The sequence below is a fragment of the Meles meles genome, chromosome 4, assembly GCF_922984935.1.
Source record: "Meles meles chromosome 4, mMelMel3.1 paternal haplotype, whole genome shotgun sequence".
Classification (NCBI taxonomy): Eukaryota; Metazoa; Chordata; class Mammalia; order Carnivora; family Mustelidae; genus Meles; species Meles meles.
Genome location: NC_060069.1, coordinates 26,901,941 through 26,924,763, shown reverse-complemented (window position 1 = coordinate 26,924,763; position 22,823 = coordinate 26,901,941). Strand labels below are relative to the sequence as shown.

Genomic DNA, 22,823 nt, shown 5'->3' with positions numbered 1-22,823 from the left:
AAGGAATTCAGAGAGATGCTGGAGGGAGCAATCCCGAAAGTCCCTTCAGACAACGCCCTGCACTCAAAATGAAACCACATTTCTTTCCTTGCTCTGCAAGGCCCCTACATGATGTGGCCTCTGCCTACATCTCCAACTTCCTCTTCTCTCCTTCCTAACTCGGTCCTTAGGACATGCTGTTCTCTTTGCGCGAAGCTTTCCCCCCAAAAACTTCAGTACGATAGACGAGTGACCAAGGCGCAGACGCAGGGGATTGGGGTGGGGCTAGAGCCGGGGCGGGGCTAGAGCGGGGGCGGGGTGGCGCGGCGCGGGGCGGGGCGGAAGCGTGGGCGGAGACCCAGGAAGTGACGGCCCTGCTGGTGGTCCTTCTGGAGTCGGTCAAGTCCGCGGCGCTACCTCTGCGGCCACCGCGTTCCCGGGCGATGGAGAATGGAGCGGTGTACGGCCCCACCACGGAGGAGGACCCGGCTCCGGCCAGGGGCGCCCGGAGCGGCCTCGCCGCCTACTTCTCCCTGGGCCGGCTTCCGTTGCGTCGGCTCGCGCTCAAAGCCTCGCAGCTGGTAAGTCCGCGGCCGGGGTGGGCTTAGCCGGACTCGGGGGTAGGAGGTCTGGCCCCGGGGCCGCCGGCCTGCGGACGTGGGAAGCTGCCGAGGTGCTGCTTCTCGACCTGCTTGTTCAGGAAGCGGCGGTTTCCACACCCCCAGTTCCTTCTGTCTCGGCTGGAAAGGGGGGCGTTACCTCCCGCCTTGGGGCAGCCTCTCCACCCAGTCTCACCCCCACTGGGTCCCCGGTGACGACCTGGGCCCCCGAGCGCGTTGCGCGGGTCCAGGAAATGCGTCGGAAAGCCTAGTCAACCGCTTAGACTTCCTTCACTCTATCCTCTGTTACGACCTCCGTCTCCTCTCCCAGCTCTTAGGCTGCGTTATCGACCAAAGTGCCTGTATTTAGACTTCCAAGTGCCTTTTGTTTATCTTTCCTGGTTCTTGTGGTTTTCCTGGTACGAGCCCGTGGGGGGCAGTTTAATTTGTTGGGCGAAGTCTTCCGTTACCACGTACGGCATTGGGATGGGTGTTTCCAGTGAATTGTTTCCTAAGTGTTTTATATTGACCAGAAAAAGAATTACTTCTGAATGAGCAGTATGTGTATACGAAGTGCACAGTGAAAAGGACAGCTGGTATTTGCGTGCAGGTGGCAAAAGGAGGGCATGGTTTACCCCTCTCTGAATTTCATTGAGTTTTAGTTCACTTTAGGCAGTAAAGGTACCTTAAACCTCATAGTGAAAATACCAAACATCTTTGGATTTTAACTCCAGTTAAACACATACTGACATACTATGTTCTAAGCAACGATGAATATTTTCTGCCAGAGGGAAAAGTCAGACTGCCTAGAATGTTCCTAAGTTCATTTTGCTTGGTGTTTTTTGGTTTTTGTTTTTGGGGGGTTTTTTTGTTTGTTCGTTTTGTTTTGTTTTTTTGTTTTTTGCCTTTAGTCATCTCAAGTAAAAATAGGGAGTTGGTTTCCTTGGGAAGAGCTTAAGTTCTTAGAACTCCAATAACCAGAACTTACATTCTTAGAACTCGGATGACCTACTTTTATTAAATTAAAAAAAAAAAGTGCTCTCAGAAAACAGGCACTACTTTCTGGTTGTCAAATGATCACATCTGGGAATAGTTTGGAAATCACTTGGAAGCAGGTGAAAGTGTGGCCTAGGGAACTGAGAGCATCCGGCTTTCTCTCCAGCCTCCTTTCAGGGAGTTGCTCTCTGGTAGCCTTTCAGTTATTAATAGGCATCGAGGGCTCCCTTCTGCCATTGTTCCTTTGTATCATGTGCTCCTTCTACCCAGAGGTACTTCTTTCTGTTCTCTTGTCAGTTCTAACAGGACTTTTATTTTTTTATTTAAGATTGTATTTATTTATTAGAGAGAACACAAGTGGAGAGAGCAGCAGGCAGAGGGAGAGGGAGAAGTAGGCTTCCTGCCAAGCAGGGAGCCCGATGAGGGGCTGGAGCCCGATGCAGGGCTTGATCTCAGGACCATGGGATCATGACCTGAGCCAGAGGCAGCTGCTTAACCAACTGAGCCATCCAGGTGCCCCTTAACAGGACTTTTAGATATCAGTGATGTTCCTCTGTAGCGGAGCTGAAATGTATCTACACCAATAGTAGAACTTTTTAGAACAGAAAAGGTTAGTATCTATATCTGAAGTATTCTTGCTGCCCTATAGACATCATCAGTATTGGTGTCCTGCCTGTTAAATCTCATTTTCAGTTGTCTGTTTTTCCTTTCTAATTAGAAATGGCACAGCTGAAGTAAAATTTCTCATTACCTTATTTACAGTTTAATAAACTGTAGTCCCATATCCCTGGACTAGACCTACAGCCAGAAATTTTGGTGATAGACTTTTTACTTGAATGGGAGAAAAGGAGGAGATGAATTTGCCTTCCAAGGGTTGATTGTTCCTGCTTGTTCTCCATCATAAGGAGAAGGAGAGAAAGAATAAAAACTAATGTCTCTTCTTGAAATCCATTTACAGGCTTATCTCGGAGTCCCTGCATGTTGGGTTCCAGACCACCACAGTAAAGCGCATATCACAGTAAAGCCAGTCTAGTGAATGTTTTGGTTTTCCAGTGCATATAAAAATTATGTTTGCACTATACTATGGTTTGTTAACTGTTCAAAAATAGCATTATGTCTAAAAAATATATATATATGCCTTAATTTAAAAAATATTTTTAAATTTTTTAAAAAAGATTTTATTTATTTGAGAGAGAGAACACAAACACGGGAAGGAGCGGGACAAGAGGAAGAGAGACAAGCAGACTCTGCACTGAGCTCAGAGCCCAGCAAGGGGCTTAATCCCAGGACCCCAAGATTATGACCTGAGTTGAAATCAAAAGTCAGATGGTCAACAGAGCAAGCCACCCAGGCTCTCCTTAATTTAAAATATTTTATCATAAAAAAAAAATTCCAACCATTTTCTGAGCTTTCAGTGAGTTGTAATCACTGATCACATCACCATAGCAAATATAATAATGCAGATTTTTGAAATATTGCAAGAATTACTGAAATGTGACACAGAAACATGAAGTGAGCAAATGCTGTTGGAAAAATGGTACCAGTAGACTTGCTTGGCTCAGTGTTGCCACAGACATTCGATTTGAAGAATGTAATCATCTGTGAAATGCAATAAAGCAAAGTACAGTTAAATAGGTATGCGTTTATTTACTTATGGGGGATTTGGAATGTTATAAGAATACTTTTTTGGGGTGCCTGGGTGGCTCAGTGGGTTAAAGCCTCTGCCTTCAGCTCAGGTCATGATCTCAGGGTCCTGGGATTGAGCCCCACATCAGGCTCTCTGCTCAGCGGGGAGCCTGCTTCCCCCTCTCTCTCTGCCTGCTGCTCTGCCTCCTTGAGATCTCTGTCTGTCAAATAAATAAATAAATCTTTTTTAAAAAAGATTACTTTCTTTAATGTAGATTTTTAAAAATATTTCATTATTGGGCGCCTCAGTGGCTCAGTGGGTTAAGCCGCTGCCTTCGGCTCAGGTCATGATCTCGGGGTCCTGGGATCGAGTCCCGCATCCGGCTCTCTGCTCAGCAGGGAGCCTGCTTCCCTCTCTCTCTCTGCCTGCTTCTCTATCTACTTGTGATATCTCTCTGTCAAATAAATAAATTTAAAAAAAATCTAAAAAAAAAAAATTTCATTATTGTTTTTGATTTTGATTGTTGTCTTTTAGTTTCTGCTTTGAGTAATGGCCTCTATCTCTTTACAGGAGTGTATATTACAGAGTTATCCAGGAAGTCCCAAGGACGTTATAATGAAATAAATTAAAGCTGTCATCCAGCCTGGGGCAGTAGGCACAGTCGTCTTTGCCTTAAGTCACATTCTGCCATTAGATTTTTTTTACTTTAGTTTTACTTTAGATAGCTTTTTTTTTTTTTTTTAATTAGTAGATTTGCAGAGCTCCAGTAAGGAAACACCTGTAATGAAGAAACCCATAGTCAGAAGAGGAGGTACTTAAACTAGGGATATGCAAGCCCTGTGACATTTTACCCAAAATGTGGTGCATTTCTGTGTCTGGGTATGTTGTTCTAGACCCATAAATCTTATTAGAGCCTCAAAACTCCAAAAGGGAAAGGAACCTTACTCTAAAACTTAAAAATCAGACTCTCTGGGCTTAGGAAATTCTTAAGAGTCCAAAGAGATTGAGTTGGATTTCCGAGGTTCTTTTCACCATTTAAGGTTTTGAGGCTCTGTGGAGTGTGCTGGTACAGAGCTGAACACCAAGCAGGTCGAGAGTGGAGCCTACAAACAGGAGAGGTTAGAGATAAGGAGCATAACTAGCTCTTGAGGTTCGTACTCTTGGAATTCTATAGCTGTGTCTGTGAAACCTTAATTTCGTCAAAGGCTTGTCCAAAACTTAAGCATCCCGTAACTACCATCTGCCCTTCCGGAGCTGAAGAAGGAATACTCAGCTGGAAATGCAATGCCAGGAGTCCTTGCAGTCCTAAGTTTTTGCAGTTTATTTCGTCCTTAGATCGGTTGTTATGCACACACACACAGACATATTTTCAAGTTTTTATTTTTATTTTTGAGGGAGTTTTTATTTTCAGGGGAAAATTGACATTGGGCAACCTAGTTCCTTACTAGGAAGCTGGTGGAATGATTTGAATATGTGTAATATTCTCTCTGCAACAAGCTGACATTGTGTTTATGGTACCAGTTGAATGTCCTGATGGCTGCAAGGTACTGTGGTTATAATGACTCTTCAGACAGGCAATCACCAGTAATTTAAATTTACCAAATTATAAAATAATGTTACTGTGTAAGTGCCAAGAAACAAGTCATTGAGAAGTAATTTCTCTTATATTCGTGCTCTCTTCATTATTTCAGTGTGAAAATTAATCTGTACTAAATAGTAGTGCTCTATTTTTAACCTTGAGGAAGATCCATAAGGTCAGCAAATTATATCTTTGAACCTTTGTGAGAGTAAATAATTGCCCAAGGCAAGAGAGGCCTAACCTAACTTCAGGCTGACAGATTTGTTTACTTGGACTTTACATGGGACTACAGGTTTTGTTCATAAGTTCATTAATTCACAAATTAATATAACTTTATAGTGAGGCCTTATATGAATGGCAAACATTTGAAAGTTCTTTTTGTGAGAAATGTTTTAATAGTAGACTCTTAAAGATCAATGATGGAGACTTCATGTTTACTATAGCGACTGTTAATTTTAAGGAAGACTGACGTTTCAGAAGGGGTAGTGAAACTGAAATGAAGAGAGACACAGGGTAGTCACTATCTGAATGTTTAAATCACCAGAACTGTGAGTAAGCCGCGTTTTAGTCACGAAGATTTCCCAAATGTGTTGACCCTAGCACATTGGTTTTAATGTAAAATTTAACAGCAAAAGGGGAAATGCACATTAATCTGATTGTAACTTCCAAAATCCAGTTTTAAGGGAAAACCCACACAAATATGCATAGTTGTAAAGTGAGCTTAATAAACAGTGTTTCAGTGGGGCGGGGGATGGGGATGGGGGATGGGGGACAAGCACAGAGTGGGAGTCAGGAGACCTGGGTTTAGGGTTGTGCCCTGCCAGCATGGAACCTCGCTGTCAGAGATTCATTCCATCACCTGTAGACAAAAGGGTGGGAGACTGCTCTCCAAGGACCTCCCAGCTCCAAAGGCTTGACAGTTCCCATAGTTGTGTTTGGGTAAGATTTTATGTTATTAGAGGCCGTCACATTGACTATAATGTCGTTAGGTTCTTAATTGTCAGTAAGCAGTATTTAATGTGACGTCTTCATGTTACTGAGAGTAAAATTATGTACCAGAAAATAATAATTGAGCCTTTCAACTCACTTTGAACATTCATCATGATTTCCTTACCCAGTGACCTTACCTCTCTTATCCTTAACCACTTTGGTATTTAATGCTGGTGACTACCCATTTCTTGAAATTATTCCTTCCCTTAACTTTCACACTTACATTATTTTTTCTTTTTTAATACAAAAAGTGTTTGTTTACCAAATATATATATATAAATTAGGAAATATGATTAAAATCAGCGATGCTTCACCACCACCTCACCCCATCATTGTTTAAATCAGGGATATGGAGTATGTTCACTTGCTTATTGAGTTTTCTTATAAAGTGTTAGACCCCCGTTTCTTGCTTGTCAGGTGTGAGCAGCTCTTTCCCCTCCTATTCCTGAACTGTGATAGTCTTTCAGGCCCCACCCAGTCCTCTGTTCCTCCTGTCTTCTAACCAGCTAAACCAGGCAGGTAATCCCTGTTGCTTTCATCCAAAAGCCCATGCTCCCTGGCCTGATCATCACGTAGCCACACCCAGCTCCTTAAACATTTTCATCATCACTCCCCACTCAGGTCAGTCGCCTCATCATCCCTCTGGGTCTTACCATACAAATTCTTGCCTTCATGAATCTCTTCTTTTTCATCCTCCACCTGGAATGTTCTCTGCCTATCCAGATCCCATGTGTCTCTTGGCCCTGCTTGAGTCTGGCTCTTCCATTTATCCTTGTCCAGCTACTATTAGTCCATGAGAATCCAAGCATTTTCCTGAGATTTCCTGAATCTGCATATAATGGATGGTCAGTTAGGAGGTGTATTGTTTCTTACACACTGATCTTGTTGCTCTATCATTAATGTGCCTATACATTTTACGGTGTTGGATAATACTCAAAATGAACTTCTTCAAAAAATTTTTTGTAATTGAGGTAGAATTGACATGTATTAGTTTCAGGTATACAACATAAAGATACTGTAGAGTGCTGTAGGAGATTATATAGGAAGGTTTGGAACATCAGACAGATGGGGAGTCAGGAGAAAACTTCATACTGAATATAATTTGTAGTGCTGATTTCTTGGCCTTTAACTAGGAATAAGAGCCAGTAAATGTCCAAACTTGATATTGTACCCCTTTAATCTCTCAGGATGTCCAGGCAGAATCTGCCTCTTAACACTGCCCTGAGGCTTAACTCCTGTTAATAAATTTGGAACAGGAGTGGTAAGGAAGGCACCAACTGCTGCTGGCTGAGCTGGGTCCTGCCCCTTTCTTACTGAGAATAGACAAGCAGTCTCTATCTCTGCAGAAAAGATTTTATTGTCATATGGCTTACGCAGATGAGCATTCCTGATAACCTAATTATTGTGATATGAATGGCTCTTGAGCAACTCCTCTCAGACCCCAGTTAGAGTTTTAGGCTGATACCTTCTCACAATTAATTGACTTTTATATACCTGAGGTCTGTTTTGCACATTTGTCAAAGAGAAACTCCTAAAAGCTGGGTAAGATTTAACACAGAAGCAAGAATAAAACACATGGAATATTAGACATTTAGTGTTTTATTTTACTGCAGTCATGTAAAAACTCACCCTGTGATTATAATTACAGGAGACTAAGGAAGTACTTACACAATGACTTTCTGGGATCTGTCTTGGTGTGTCAGTTTTTAATCCTATGGTGTAATAATTGGGAACACGTTACCTAACCTAATATCTGTCTGAAGGTGGGTGTTTGGGATATGCTGGACTATTTTATGTCTTACTAACTTGTAGGAAATCATAATAATAGGCTCTGTTTTCATCCCTGTATAGATTCTTTTCAGTTGTGTGTATATAGGAAATTCTGTATTGCCAGTTGGAGGGGGAGAAAATCCCTTAGAGACCTTCATACCAATTTAGGTTTGACCATTGTTTTTGAACTTTTTATTTTGAAATATTTATAGATTCACAGGAACTTGTAAAACAAAACATACAGGGAGGGCCTCTGCACTTTGTGTGCATGTGTATGTGTGTGTGACCTGCATAGCTTCGTAGAGTCACTACCACAACTATTCCAGAACTGTCCAGTCACCACAGGATTCCCTCCACCCCTTTACGGCCACACCTTTCCCCTCTCCCCTGGCCACCACTAATTAGTTCTCCAGCTTTGTAGTTTGTTACTTCAAGAATGCTGTATAAATGGAATCGGGGGGGTGAGTGGGGGGGTGGGGGGGGCAGGCAGGTGCTCAGTGGGGCAGTCAGTTAAGTAAGTCACTGACTCTTGGTTTCAGCTCAGGTCATGATCTCGGGGGCTTTGAAATTGAGCCCCGAGTTGGGCTTCACCCCAAACATAGAGAATGCTTGGGATTCTCTCTCTCTTCCCCCCAGCCCCTCTAAAATAAATAAACAAATCTTTAAAAACATAAATAAATGGAATCCTGTAGTATGTAACCTTTGAGTTTTGGATTTTTTTCACTGCATAGTTTGGAGATTCATCTAAGTTGTTGCATGTGTGAAGTTTGTTCCTTTTTATTGCTAAGTAGTAGTCCATGGTAGGATATATCATGGTTTGCTTAACCAAAGAAAGACATTTGCATGGTGTCCAGTTTCCAGAGCCATTATTAATAAAACTGTAATGAACTTTCATGTATCAGTTTTTGCACAGACATAAATTTTCATTTTTCCTGGTCATATGCAGAATGTGGGAATGCAGTTGCTGGGTCATATAGCGACTGGGTGTTTAGTTTTTAAGAAACTGCTCAGTTGTTTTCCAGAGTGGTGTACCATTGACTGCTGTTTGATGGAAATATTTTGTAGCCTGGGTGGCCCAGTTGGTTAAGTGTTCTGTGTCTTGGTTTCGGCTCAGGTCATGATCTCAGGGTCGTGGGATTGAGCCCGGAGTCAGACTCCACACTCAGTGGGGAGTCTACTTGAGGTTCTCTCTCTCCCTCTCCCACTGCCCCTCCCCCACTCATGCTTTCTTTCTCAATGTGCTAAATAAATAAATAAAATCTTTAAAAAATGAAAATACTTTGTAGGATAACATTTTTATAATATGCAGCATACCTGCTGATTTTGGTCACACTCTTGTTGCCATTCACATATCTGGTTGCTTCTACTGGTCTGAAGGGCAAAATGGCATTTCCCAATAGGCTTTGATTTAGGTCACCAGTCATTTTGAGGGTCTTAATGCTTGAAGGAAACTCCCTTGGCTTTCACAAAACCACACAAACTGCCCAAGTGAACCTCTCTTCTTTCTGTTCTTCCTATTTCTAGAGAAGAGTTAAGCCCCAAATCTGGGCCCTGAATCCTATCTATAGAGAACCTCTTTTCTTCCTTGTCTTTAGGCCCACCCACCTTATTGGTTTCTGCCTAAGTATTTAAGTTCTCTCCCCTATTGGAATTCCCTTCCCTTTGACCTTGTCCACTACTCCCCTATCTGGCCACTCTTGTTACACTATCCCTCTTGACTCTATCCCACTGCTTTGTCTTCTTCTCACTTCCCACCATGCGTCCTGTAATCTCAGCCTCCTTGGTTGACTATGTACGCTGCAATGGGCTTGCTGTTGCCACCAGCAGCCTTCTTGTAGCTCAGTCTGATGTCGGTGTTTCAGTGTTGTTCTTACCTGACTTCTAAGTACCATTCATTACCCATGCTTACTTTCTCTTTATAAAATACTTTCTCCTTGGTCTGCTACATCTTTGGACTGCTGCTCCTAACTGTCCTTTGCTGGTGTTACTCTGCCATTAGTTGACTTGGGTTATTCCCACTACTACCACCTATGCTTTTTATGGCTAAACATTTAATTAAATATTACACACACTGAAATTGAGTGGGAAAAGGAATTGTTTTTGTGAAAACTAAATTGAATGCTTTGGAAAGTCTGAAAAATAAATTACTAAAGTATTTTCTGTGGAATTAAGTGAGAGTAAGGTAACCGTAAAGGGCTAGTAGAATAAGTCCAAATCTAGAAGGCTTCCGCACTCTGCTTCTCAAGTGTCCAGGTCTTGCTCCATTTCAAGTAAGCATTAGTCTGCAAGTGGTAATAATAGATGATGAAAGTGGTTAATGCAGAAAACATGATGTGGAATTCCAGCCAGTAGGCTCAAAGTCTGAGAAAAGCCCTGTTTCAAAAGATTGGTGAATAAAATGCCTTTTTGCTTTAAGTTAACATAAAGTGTTCAAGTCTGTTATCTTTTTTCCTCCCTTATTTGTACCCGTCCTGATAAGGGCTTCTGCCATCTCTTGCCTTTCCCAGTGATTGCAGGAGCTGTTCTCCATTAGCACTACCCAGCTCGCTGTCTTCCCCTGGTTTCTAACATCAGCTTCCCGACTGGACATCCGCCCCAAGATTGGCCCTTCCCCAGCCCCTTCTCCATGCCATAGCCAGCGAGAACCACTGAAAGCATAAGCCTGAACGTGTTATCCTTTGCTTTAAAACTCCTAGAATCCAGACTTTTTCAAACTAGAAATCGAGGACATTTAGATCGAGCCTCTGCTTATGCCTCTAGTCTTGTCTCATCTATTTTTGGGTTTTTTTTTGTTGTTGTTTTAAGATTTTATTTATTTGACAGATCACAAGTAGGCAGAGAGGCAGGCAGAGAGAGGAGGAAACAGGCTCCCTGCTGAGCAGAGAGCCCGATGCAGGGCTTGATCCCAGGACCCTGGGATCATGACCTGAGCTGGAGGCAGAGGCTTAACCCATTGGGCCACCCAGGTGCCCTCGTCTCATCGTTTTTGTGCTGCCATCCCCTTCCTTCACGCTGGGTACCTGAACCATGTTGACTGAAGTTGTTCTGTCCATTCACTGGAGGTGGTGGGATCTGTGCGTGCCTTGGGGTGGGAGGGTGCCAGGTGCTCTCGCCACCAGTTTGTGTCTGCTCCTTCTCTGCCTGGAGCTTCCTTCCCTGTCCTTCACTGCCACGGTGCCCTACCCGCCCCCTCAACCCCCCCCAACCCCCCCTCCCGCCCCACAACTGACCCTCCTGTCCCATCAAGTCTCGGCTTTCCTTCAGGAAGCCTTTCTGACCTGCAAGCAGAGGGTCCCTCCTGTGTGCTTTTACAGCAACACCCTGTATTTCCCCCAAGTCTAGCTTTTAGCACTTGGTAGTTAATTATTCGAGTCCCTGGATTCCCTTCAAGGCAGCCATACTGTGAAGTTCTGTGGGGATCAGGTCCAGCCAGTAATCTCGTTTGCTGCAGTCTCCACTTCACAGAGTTGGGTGAACAGATGAGTTTTCTGAATACCGGTTTCTGTGGAGAACACTTGAGTAAACCGCTTTGCTTCTTTTGTAGCTGCTGTCCCTGCTGGCCTTTATCTGCGAGGAAGTCGTGTCACAGTGCACACTGTGTGGAGGACTTTACTTTTTTGAATTCGTAAGCTGCAGTGCCTTTCTTCTGAGTCTCCTCATCCTCATTGTGTACTGCACTCCCGTTTACGACCAAGTCGATACTCCCAAAGTCAAGCAGTCGGTAAGCGTGAAGAAAATAGAACCCCTTGACGAAGAACATGGCTCTTTTGGAATCTTGTGTAGTTTTGTCACTCAGAGTGTTCTTTTAAAACTCAGTAGCATGAGAAGACGCTCCCCATGGTGCCAGCTCTGCCCCTGAGCAACTCCATTTTTCCTGCCAAGCAAGGGGGTGGAAGAGGGGGAAAGTAAAATCAGAAAGGGAGGGACAGATGAGGTCAGGAGTTTACAGTGATTGGTGGTTTAGTCTCATTCACACTAGGTATTTTTTAAAGATTAGGATTTTTGTCACTTCCGATTTCTCACATTTCAGAGCATCCCTCATGGGTTCTATAGTCGTCCATTGTGTTCCTGCTCTACACCAGGCATTATGCTAGACGTGAGAGAGAGTGATGAGCTAATGTGATGTATTTCTGGAGCTTTTCAGAGAAAGTACCACATGATGCTATCTATTTTGTTTTGATTTTTTTGTTGTTGTTGTTGTTGTTATGAAAGAAGTTACTAGTGAGTGAATTAGGGCACTTGTTGAATTCATTGTTCAGAAATTTCCCTTTTAATGAAAGTGCACACGAGAATTTTATTTTCACAGGATCAGTGTTGCATAACTTTCTGAAGACCGTCTGCTGGCGCATATTTTTATTTGAGTAGAGTGTGGATTTGTGAGATGACACACGAGATGATTCACATGTTTACTGTACTTAAGAACGGAGACGTTTCCTTCCTCAGTAGCACTGGAGCTAATAATAGTGGTTTGTGAAGAATTGTACGTGTCAGGGTTGCCATTCATCTCTCTGAGGGAAAAGATACAAATGAGGGTGAATTTTTAACTGTTAAGAACAAGGGATAATGAGCAATACAAACCAGTAAGATTCTGTTAATTTTTTTAAACTAATGGGAAGTAAGCATTGGGTCATATATTGATATAAACCTAAAAGATTTTCTTTTTTCTGTATACCCTTCGGTACATTGATGCAACATTGATCTTTTTGATAAGAAACAAGATTAAAATATTTTCCAGTTTAATGGTCTAACTAAACAATGTGAAGCATTTATTATATCAAAGGAGCATTTGAAAGTTATTTTTTAAAAAGTTATTTTAGAGTAAGTACTGATATTAAAATGTTGGAGGGGAAAATAAATCAGTCATTTCATTCTAAAACAGCTTTTGTAAATATTTTACTCATCTCTCTTGGGTCTTTTTTGTCGGTTCATAGGTGATTAAGAGACATAGTCCTATATGTTGTACTTTTCACCTAACATTATAAGGATTTCATGTTTGTTTAAAACGTTTAAAAATCACTTTTACTCTCGCTCTGTTAATGTACCTAAATACTTTCTAATATCAGAGAAGTTTTCTGTTTTACAGAAAATGTTTTGAGAATGTGGTGGTGGTGGTGAGAGTGTCTGGGGGGTGGGGGAAGATAAGGGGGGATCTGAAGGGTGGGATCTTTTCTATTCCATGCTGTTGAGGCTCAGGTTCTGTTAAGAGTAACGACCCCAGCACTAACAGGACGTTTACGTGTGCCTGGCACTGAGCTAAGCCCTTTCTACTGATTAACTCTAATCTTTAGAATCACCTCTGAAGAAGAACTGTTATTACTCCCACTTTGCAGATGTAGAAATTAAGGCACACAGATGTTAAATAATGAATTCAAAGGCATAGAGCCAAGAAGTAGCATAACTGGGATTTGAACTCAGTCTGATTCTAGAATCCATGTTTCTTCAACACCACGTTCTTTTTTTTTTTTTTTAAGAGATTTATTTGACAGGCAGAGGTCATAAGTGGGCAGAGAGGCAGGCAGAGAGAGAGAGTGGACGCAGGCTCCCCGCTGCGCAGAGAGCCGGGGCCCTCTCAGCAGGATCGCGGGGCTCGATCCCAGGACCCTGGGATCATGACCTGAGCCGAAGGCAGAGGCTTTAACCCACTGAGCCATCCAGGTGCCCTAACACCACGTTCTTCTCCCTCAGAATGGTTGTCTTGTTTAATGCCTCCTTGAATGTACTCCAGATATCAGTAAATGTAGTTTTATTTGTATGTCACAGATTTGAAATAATATTCAAAGAAATAGGAAAAACAGAGTATTGCAGAAAAACCACCTCTTTTAGAAGCAAAGAGAAAATCTCTTAATTTTTTTTAAATAAATCTTAAATGCACAGTTGACATACAGGAATTCTGTATTGGATGCCTTATTGATATTAGATTGAGGGAGGCTGCATCTCAGAAAACTCTGAAAGTATCAGACTTAAAACCCTTTGGAACGACCATCATTTTACCAGTTTCTCCTGAGTCAAGTGTGCGTGTAAGCACTGGTTCAGTTGGCATCTGAGAGGAGCCTTATAAGATTATACCTGAGAAAATCTTGGAAACCCAGGGAGAATTTCATGTCATGAGCTGCATTATGAGGAGATAAGGAAGCTTTGATAGAGTAGATAGACTCAACTTACAAGCTCATTTTGGGTCACTCACTTGGAACAATTGAAAGCAATATGTTACTGCAGAAAGCTTAAGTGTCTAGAAAACATACTATTGGCATAATTTTATGTAGTTAGTGACAGGTGGTTTTTCTGATTCTCTTCTAGAGTGCTTTGCAGGCACTGAAGTACCTCAGAGAGGCCTTCCTAACGTAGAATACAGATCTTCCCAACTTACAGTGGGATTATACCCCAATAAACCTGTCCTAAGTTGAAAAATGAGTCAAAGTGCATTTAATGCACTTAGCCCCCTGAACATCGTAGCTTAGCCTAACCTACCTTCAGTGTGCTCAGAACACTTACATTAGCATCCAGTTGGGCAAAATCATTGACCACAAAGGCTGTTTGATATTAAAGTATGGACTCATGTAATTGGGGACTATACCGAAAATGACCAACAGCTTGGCCAGCCGTGTGGGTGCGGAAGAGTTGTCAGCGTACCTGTTGTTTGCCCTTGTGACTGGTGGGTGGCCAGGAGCCACCGCCGCCGTGTAGCATCACGATGGAGGATTGTCCCATACCATGTTAGCTTGAGACAGCATCAAGATTCACAGTTTGGAGCACAGTTTCTCCTGAACGTGTAATTACACTATTTAAAGTTAAAAATCCTAAGTGGAATAACCATTTTAAGTCAGGGACCACCTGGACTTTGAAAGGAAAGAAAAATTTTTTGTTTCTGCCTTTTGAGTTTTTTTGCTGGAAGTAAGATGGATTTAATAAACCTTTGGCTTTGATAATATCAGTATGTCCTTGAGAAAAACACATACACACATGACCTTTTGGGGGAACTGCTCTTATTAAAAGATTATCTTGTGGGGCACCTGGGTGGCTCAGTGGGTTAAGCCTCTGCCTTCGGCTCAGGTCATAATCTCAGGGTCCTGGGATCGAGCCCCGCATCGGGGGGGCTCTCTGCTCAGTGGGGAGCCTGCTTCCCCCCCGCCCTCTGCCTGCCTCTCTGCCTACTTGTGATCTCTCTCTCTCTGTCAAATAAATAAAATCTTTAAAAAAATAAAATAAAAATAAATAAAAGATTATCTTGTGATGTGCTTTGAATACACAATGTCCAAAGTGTGGATAGTGTTCCTTTATGGCCGGGGTTGGTGGGGGGTGTTAGTGAATGCCAGACTGATGGAAAAGTTAGAAGCTGAAGTATGTAGGTTTGGGCTATATGAAAATAGACACAGAAAGTACTGTGTCGCTGAAGTTTTTTAAACAAAAGCATTTGTTTCTTTCAACCTAACTGTGTTCTTTATGCACATGTTACAGGATTTTTATCTTACTGCGGGAACAGGACTTGTGTTTTTGTTGGCATCCATCATTTTCGTTTCCACACATGATAGGACCAAAGCTGAGATCGCTGCAACCGTGAGTATCTCATATTTCGAATCCTTGCTTAGTTTTGTTTCCTTAGAATATGGAACTTGGAAAGTACTTGCCAAGTCATACAATATGGGAGAATGGTTTGTCTTGTAACTTATTTTTTAGCATTATTTTGTATAGAGGACCTAAGTACAAATAAATATGATAGCCCTAGCAACCTACAACCCATCTTTAGAATTTAGAATAAAAACCCATTTACTCCACTTATGAACATGTCACTGCTAATGGAAGTGGTAGAATTGACTTTATTATCCTGTATTTTTCTACTTTGCAGTCCAGCAAAAATACACCTACAATGCCAGGCCCTGTTCAAGGTGTAGAGAATACATGAGAGAAATGATCCAAAGGTTTAGCCTTTATAATAAAAGATAGATAAATAAATGTCTTTATCTGGAAGGCTTGTGGGAGGGGCAATTTTTTTTTTTTTTAAGAGTTCAGTGTATTCTGGTAATCCTGCACATATTATATGACACCTTCAGACCTTCAGAGGACCTGGGGCAGCACCCTGTAATCCAACATATTAATATTTCTGAAGCATGAATATTCACAGTAAAAAGGATAAAGACTCTAAGTAGTTTTACCTTGTGCCACTTTTGAGCCCAGTAAATTATGAAAACTTCACTTTTGTGGGTTTTTGGATTTGAGAATGACAAATCAGGGATCATGCACCCGAATTGGTGCTGGTCTTATGAACAAGAGTAACTAATAGCTGTGTAACAAATCCTCTTACAAGTCAGCTGGGTTCCAGTTAATCCTCGTCTCATGGCAAAAGTGAAGTTATAATTAATTGACTTGTCAGGTAAATAGATCATTAAAACTATTTTTAATTACAGAACAACTCTGCAGGAGTTCAGAGCCTTGCATGGTTCTGTCTACCTGATCACAGGAGTGCTGTTTACGAAGCACACATGTAAAGCAAGTGTAAAACAAAGCAAATTAATGCTGAACCTTGACTCATTCCAGCCACAAGTAGTATTTCTGCATGGGCACATGAACCAATGGGTACATGAAGAGAAAATCAGTTTTAATAGACCATTATGGTTAATTTCAGTTTATATACATATTTTTATGTGGAGAAGTATGGTAAGAGTGATGAGTAAAATGTTTTGCAGTGTGGATATGTATTACTAGAAAATCCTTGGGGGGGGGGGGTGGCCCTGGTTGGCTCAGTCGGATGAGTAGTTGGCTCTTGGTTTTGGCTCAGGGTTGTAAGATTGAGCCCTTGTCTTGGGCTCTGAGCTCAGTGGGGAGTCTGCTTGAGATTCTCTCCCTCTGCTGCTCCCCCAGCTTGCTCCCTCTCTCTCTAAAATCTTTTTTTTTTTTTTTTTTTTGTCAGAGAGAGAAAGAGTGAGCACAAGCAGACGGAGGCAGAGGGAGAAGCAGACTCCCCACTGAGCAAGGAGCCCAAGGTGGGACTCGATCCCAGGACCCTGGGATCATGACCTGAGCTGAAGGCAGTGGCTTAACCAACTTGAGCCACCCAGGCATCCCTAAAATAAATAAATCTTTAAAAAATAAAATAAAATCCTTGGAAGAAGTGAAACAGAGTTGAGGAAAATTGAGTTGAAGGGGGAAAGAGAGCATGGCATGAAATTCTGAGCTATTAAAACAGCTTATTTGTGTGTTACAATTAGGTGATGTGTTAGATTATCACAGTGTTTTGATTTCATTGGATATATTTAAGAGTTAATGGTAGTTTAAAAACTCAGTATAATATGCTGGCAATTACCTTTTGCAACTGTTTAAATTATGAAAAATTTTGCAGACTAAAATGAGTGAGGGAAGCCATTAAAAAAAAGAAATTGAAATATGTGAGCAAAAGATCTGGACGATCATTTGTCTGGATGTCGTCCTGCATGGACCGAAGCTCTCAAGGGGATCAGGAATGGCTTCACAGACATGGTGACATCTGGTCTGTCCTTAAAGCATGTAATATGTTTGTCAGGCAAATAAGGGGATAGATACCAAGATAGCATCAAGCCAAAATGAAGACTCCAGAGGGGAGAAGTGACTTGGGTTTGGAGATGTGGGATTGGTAATTAATTATATATAGGTTGGACAGACGTGTTGGGGCTGTTTGGGTGAATTAGTGAATTTGGAGTTGAGTTTGCTTTACAGTGGCATGAGGCAGAATGCATATTCTTTAGGAGAGAGGGTCTGGGAGTGAAGGGTCAAGAAACTGGAGCAGATGACAGCAAAATGTTAAAAATCTAGAACAGGGGCTCCTGGGTGACTCAGTCTGCTTAGCGTCTGCCTTCGGCTCAGGTCCTGATCCAGGGTTCTGGGATCAAGTTCCACATCGGTCTCCCAGCTCAGTGGGGATCCTGCTTCTCCCTCTGCTGCTGCTCCCCCTGCTTGTGCTTGCTCTTTCCCCCTCTGCTCTCTGTGTCAAACAAAATCTTTAAAAAAAAAATCGAGAGTAAAGTGCTGGTTACCAGAGGGGAGGTGGGTGAGGGGATGGGTGAATGGGTGATGGGGATGAAGGAGTGACTTGAGATGAGCACAGCGTGACATGTGGAAGTGCTGAGTCACTGTGTCATACACCTGAAACTAATATTACACTGTAGGTTAACTAACTGGAATAGGAATAAAAACAAAAAACAATAATAAAATAAAAATCATGGAGAGATGGGGTGTTAGAGGTGGAAGGGACTTTAGCCATCACCTACATCCATTTTTCTTTTTTCCAGAGCAGTTCTTTGCCCCATTTCTGTAAGTTTTGCTAGTGTAGATCCCTTCTTGACGGAATTCTCAGAATGTTTGGTCGTATGTTAGAAGAGTACAATGAGGAAGTGATTTAAGGAAGAGGAAGTAGGTCGTGGTGTCATGTTGCTGTGTCATTACAGTGTGACAGTTAACTGGAAAATGGTTTTAGGTAATGTAACCTAGATGTATCTTGAAAATAGAGTTTCTGTTGATCAGTCATTGGATAGTGATTACTTCTTGTCATTTTCACCTATGCTCAGCTCCCTACTCACATAGTTCCCTTCCCTCCTCTGGGGTCAGGCTAACCATGGCTAATAATCTTGTGTTTTGTATCATTTTATAGGATTTTGTTTTTTCCTCTGTTAAACTTAGTATCACAGGTTGGCTCCCCACACATACACATGCACATGTAAGACAGGACATCTCTATTTTGTGAAACTTCAACTAATAGCCATTATTCTAGAATTTCTTTTTATAACATCTTTTTATGCCCTTAAAAAGTCCTTTATTACTAGGATTAAGAATAATGTGTATAAGATAGGGATGCCTGGGTGGCTCAATTGGTTAGACATCTGCCTTCGGCTCAGGTCATGATCCGGGGGTCCTGGAATCGAGTCCTCTGTCAGGCTTCCTGCTTAGGAGGGAGTCTGCTTCTCCTTCTCCCTCTGACCCTCCCCCTACTAGTGCTCTCTCTCCCTCCCTGCCCCCACCTTGTGCTCGCTCACTCTAGTGCTCTCTTCGCTGTGCACACACGTTCTCGGTCTCTCTCTCTGCGCACACTCTGTCTCTCAAATCTTAAAAAATAAAGAATGTGGATAAAATTGGTGAATCGTCTCACTTGTATAAAACACTCCCAGAGCCAAGTAGGAAATGGGAGATTATATTCCAAAATCTGTCACATAAACCCTTGCTCTTTCTTCACCTCAGGTGTTTGGATTTCTAGCAAGTATTATGTTCCTGTCTGACTTTGTCATTATGTTCTTCGAGAGACGACAGGAGTCCCAGATGAGGAAACCAGAGGCTGCCAGGAGCGCAGGGGCCCTCACAGAACCCCTTAATGCTTAAGGACTCTGGGGACCGGGTGTTACATAAGGTATTGACTGCGTGCCTCCTGAGCCCTGGCCGAAGCTCACGTAGAATTTGTGTAATTGTTAAACCACTTCTTTCGGAGAGCAAGGGGAAGGGCAGGAAGGCAGTTTTATTAACTTTGGCCTGTGTGTCAGTTACCGCAAATTAGGTCCGTGTTTTTGGGTTTAAAAGAAATTTTTTTTAAATAACAGTTAAAACTTCTCTCACATGAAATGGTTCAGCTTTTTTGTTTTGGAGGTGAGGACAGTTTCCTTAAATCTCATAGCTCAACTGATTCTGATTTATTATGTCATTGTTAACTAGGCCTAGCTTTCAAATTAAGACTGTACAGCCAGCATAATTAAGTTTAACCATTTAGAAATTGTTTTATTTTTAAATTAATTTGTTTAGCCAGGAGTTTTTTAGGTTTGGTTTTTGGTTTTTTTGATGATCAGATAAAATTTAATGTATATTTAAGAGATCACTATTTAAAATATTGGGCTAGGGTTTTTTTTCCCCTTAAAAATGTAATACCTAGGCTTTACTGTATGTCAGCCTTAAAATTATATTGTTTAACATTTTAGGATAATTATTATTAACTCTTTCTGAGACCTTTTATAGCCTAATAGAAACTGTATAGGAGGTGTTGGTATTTCGTATATATAAAAGCAACAACATCAGAAACACCACGTTTATACTGCACTTTGGTGGTTGGTGATAAGCAAAAAAACAAAACAAAAAAACCTCCCCCCACCCCCAAAAAAAGAACCAACAAACATTATAAAACACGTAGAAGAAATGGAAGAAACTCTCATGGCTAAGGACCAAAGATAAAGAAGATACGCTTTTTGCACCATACAGTGAAAGTAATTGTAAAAACAGTCTTCAACCACTTACCACTGTCTAAAGAGATAAGTTCATACTATGAGTTCGAAATTGGTCCCTTCCCTTACTGGCATATGGTTATTTCTACTGAAGTTAATACAGCTCTGTAGGTCCCATTAAGTGTTTTCCTTGAAGGCTTCCCTCTTTTTAAGACCCCAGCCTTTGATTTTTCTTCTATTTGAGATTCTCCTTGTTCTGTCTATTTATCCCCATGGTCCATATGCTGCTTCATCATCTGACAGAGGTGAGCCTCTAACTCTGACTCTTGCTTGATGGCGGTGGTCTTTAGGTGGTCCACAATTTGGGGCCCTTTTAATTGCATAGTATATGTAGTGGGATCTTTTGGGTTCTTGTTCCCACATTACTCTAACCTCTCTTTGGGGGAGCCCTTCTTAAGGAAGTGAGGATCTAGCAAATCCCGCCCCGGTGAATACTGATGATGGTAAGGGAGTAGTCAACCCATTCTCAAGAGACACTTCATAACTAGTTCTGATCATTTGGGACAGTTGTCTCTTGCTGGCAGGCTGTCTTAGAGACCATCAGACAAGGCATTCAAGATCAGACCTTTCTGACCGAGTGGTTCGCAGAGTAGACCTGTCTTGTCCTCCTCTTGGATTTTTGACTCCGGACGCTAGAGTTCAGGCAGTGAGCCCATGCGTTTGGTGTTCTTCAGGGCTTCGGTGGAGGTCTCCTGGGCTAGCTGGCCTGAGTTTTCTATCGGAAGGAGTAGAATCATGTTTCCAGTGAGACAATTTAGCGGCCCCGCCCTTTTTAAATTTCTCATTTGTGTGTTGTCAAGGTGGTGAATGTGGTGATCAGAATTCATCATTATGGCCAGATACAGCCTCTGCTCTGTCTTCACTGACTCAGGACCTTAGCCCTTTACCAGAGCTTGGGTGCCAGCTGGTGCTGATGGTGTAGTCACCGCTGCCTCCCTGGGAGGCAATGAAACCGATCACTGATGCTGTCGTTACTGGGCATGCCATTCAAGAGAGGAGAAATAGCCTGGGTCTGGGCTCCAAGAATGAAGAGCAGTGCAAAAACAACCCGCTTTGGTCAGCAGGTTCTGGAATTTCCCATCTAACTGTACCACTGTCATTTGAAATACCATCTAGACCCAGCTGGGTTTCACAGCAAGTGGTCTGGGCTACCTCTGCCCCCATACCTCCACGCACAGACTTAGTTGAGGTCGATGGACATGTCCCTGCCAGCCTCACACGTGGAGTGCGTTGACATTGAGCTTCAGCTCTGCTTGCTCTGAGGCTTTGTTTCCTTGGGGCACAAGTGGGCCTCATAGCTGCCACTTAATCCTTCCCTTTTCAGAAAGATCATATATTCACTAGTATTTTTGGTCATTCTAGAACTTTTCTTCATAGTGGTTGTTATGGGACCCGTGACTGATTAGCCTCCCTCTTCTATCGTAGAAGGAATGAGAGGAAAAAGACCATGTGGAAAATAAAAACTTTCAAGGAGAACTTGGGACCAAAACCCCTTCTATGTCCAAAACAGGGCACACTCAATAAACTGAAGTTTAACATGATTTTTTATTAACAGCCATATTAGACTTAATTTGTTATATTTTATACAAATAAACTGTTTAGAGTGGTTTTTAAAAATTATAAGGGAAATGCACATACAGTATAAAAATTTTATAATTGTACTTAAATTATGTTCTGTTTAGGGACTGGGAAATGTATTTTTACATTGTTTACGGCCAATCGCTTTTGTATTTATCGATTTAAATCCTGTGTGTCTTCTTTTTTTTATCATTTCTCTCAATGTCAACTTTTGTAGTCTTTTTAAATAAATCCATTTTATTGTCTGACTTTGTAGTTGTTTCATTATTTCAGAATCCTGATGCTCAGGGTGCCTGGGTGGCTCAGTCAGTTAGTAGGCTGCCTTCAGTTCAGGTCCTGATCCAGAGTCCTGGGATCCAGCCCCACATCGGGCTCCCTGCTCAGCGGGGAGTCTGCTTCTCCTTTTGAGTCCCCCCACCTCCGCTCTTGCGCGCGCGCTCTCTCTCTCTCTCTCTCTCCCCCTCCCTCGAATAAATAAATAAAATCTTTCAGGAAAAAAAAAAAAGAAGCCTGATGCTGAGATGAAACCTTTCTCCAGAGTTCAGGAATTGTCTCCAAAAATGTGGTAAGTTCCTGCGTAGGACACTGAACTCTGGGTCCACCCAGGTATGGGGCACAGGCAGAAAAGAAGCCCTCTTCCTACCTAGGGGCTGCTCCTCTTGTTGCCAAGACGGAACACACCTTCAAACAGTATTTTTATGGAGCCATAGAGGAATGTTAACGGAGTGAACACCTTGAAATACTTGTAAAGAAGCACATTGGGGCTCTCCCATCCCATTTCTCGATGTGGCTAAACAGTGCTAAAAAAAAAAAAATAGGCACATTCTCTTTCAGACTGTCTAATGACTGGGAACGTGTGAAACAACTAGGGTGGTTCTGGTAAAGCTACAACTATTTGTATCGTTTGCAGAATTCCTGCCTCCAGTCTGGGCAAGAAGAACAAGATCTTTATAGTCATCGAGAACTCACTGGAATTTGTACATTCTTCAGAGTTTTGTGTTTTGTTTTGATAAAGAACAATGTGTATCGATGTGCAGTCAATGGCGAGGAGCAGAAAACCTAATTTAAACAGGTCTTAACCAGTAAGGAAAATATCTTTCATAAGAAGGCTGGGTGAGGTGGTTCTGTGATGGTCAGAGTTTGGTGGCTCAGTGGTGCTATCAAGCCCCCAGACTCTCCGTGTTTTTCTGCCCATCCATATTCTGCTATGAGTTTTTATCCTTAGGATTAACCATTTATGGTGTAGCAAGATGGAGGCAACATGTCCAGACATCGCCCACTTGCACAACTATGTCCAAAGGCCCGAAGAGAAGAGATTGTGTATTTCTCTGTTCCTAAGGAGTTCCTTCTTCCCAGAAGCCCCTCAGTGGACTTCACCTACTTGTCTTTTACTAGAAGACTTTAAATGCCTCTTTCTAAATCACTTACGTGCAGAATGGCATTACTGAAGAAATGGCCTAAAGTAATCCAAATTCCTC

General features: G+C 42.2%; 1 protein-coding gene across 1 annotated transcript; it reads left to right on the top strand.

The window, feature by feature from the left end:
* The first annotated feature begins 333 nt into the window (after window positions 1-333).
* Window positions 334-21,593, top strand: CMTM6 (CKLF like MARVEL transmembrane domain containing 6). The gene is made up of 4 exons (XM_046003250.1): window positions 334-560; window positions 11,085-11,261; window positions 14,996-15,094; window positions 18,743-21,593. Exons 1-4 carry the CDS (start codon window positions 423-425, stop codon window positions 18,878-18,880), a joined length of 552 nt encoding a protein of 183 aa, XP_045859206.1. The 5' UTR covers window positions 334-422; the 3' UTR covers window positions 18,881-21,593.
* Window positions 21,594-22,823: the final 1,230 nt, after the last annotated feature.

What these genes read in the sequence shown, in the direction of transcription:
- CMTM6 (XM_046003250.1), top strand. Translation starts at nt 423, where the DNA reads ATGGAGAATGGAGCGGTGTACGGCCCCACCACGGAGGAGGACCCGGCT. An exon ending in CGCTCAAAGCCTCGCAGCTG is followed by an intron (nt 561 to 11,084) that starts GTAAGTCCGCGG and finishes CTTCTTTTGTAG; the next exon opens with CTGCTGTCCCTGCTGGCCTT. An exon ending in AAGCTGAGATCGCTGCAACC is followed by an intron (nt 15,095 to 18,742) that starts GTGAGTATCTCA and finishes TCTTCACCTCAG; the next exon opens with GTGTTTGGATTTCTAGCAAG.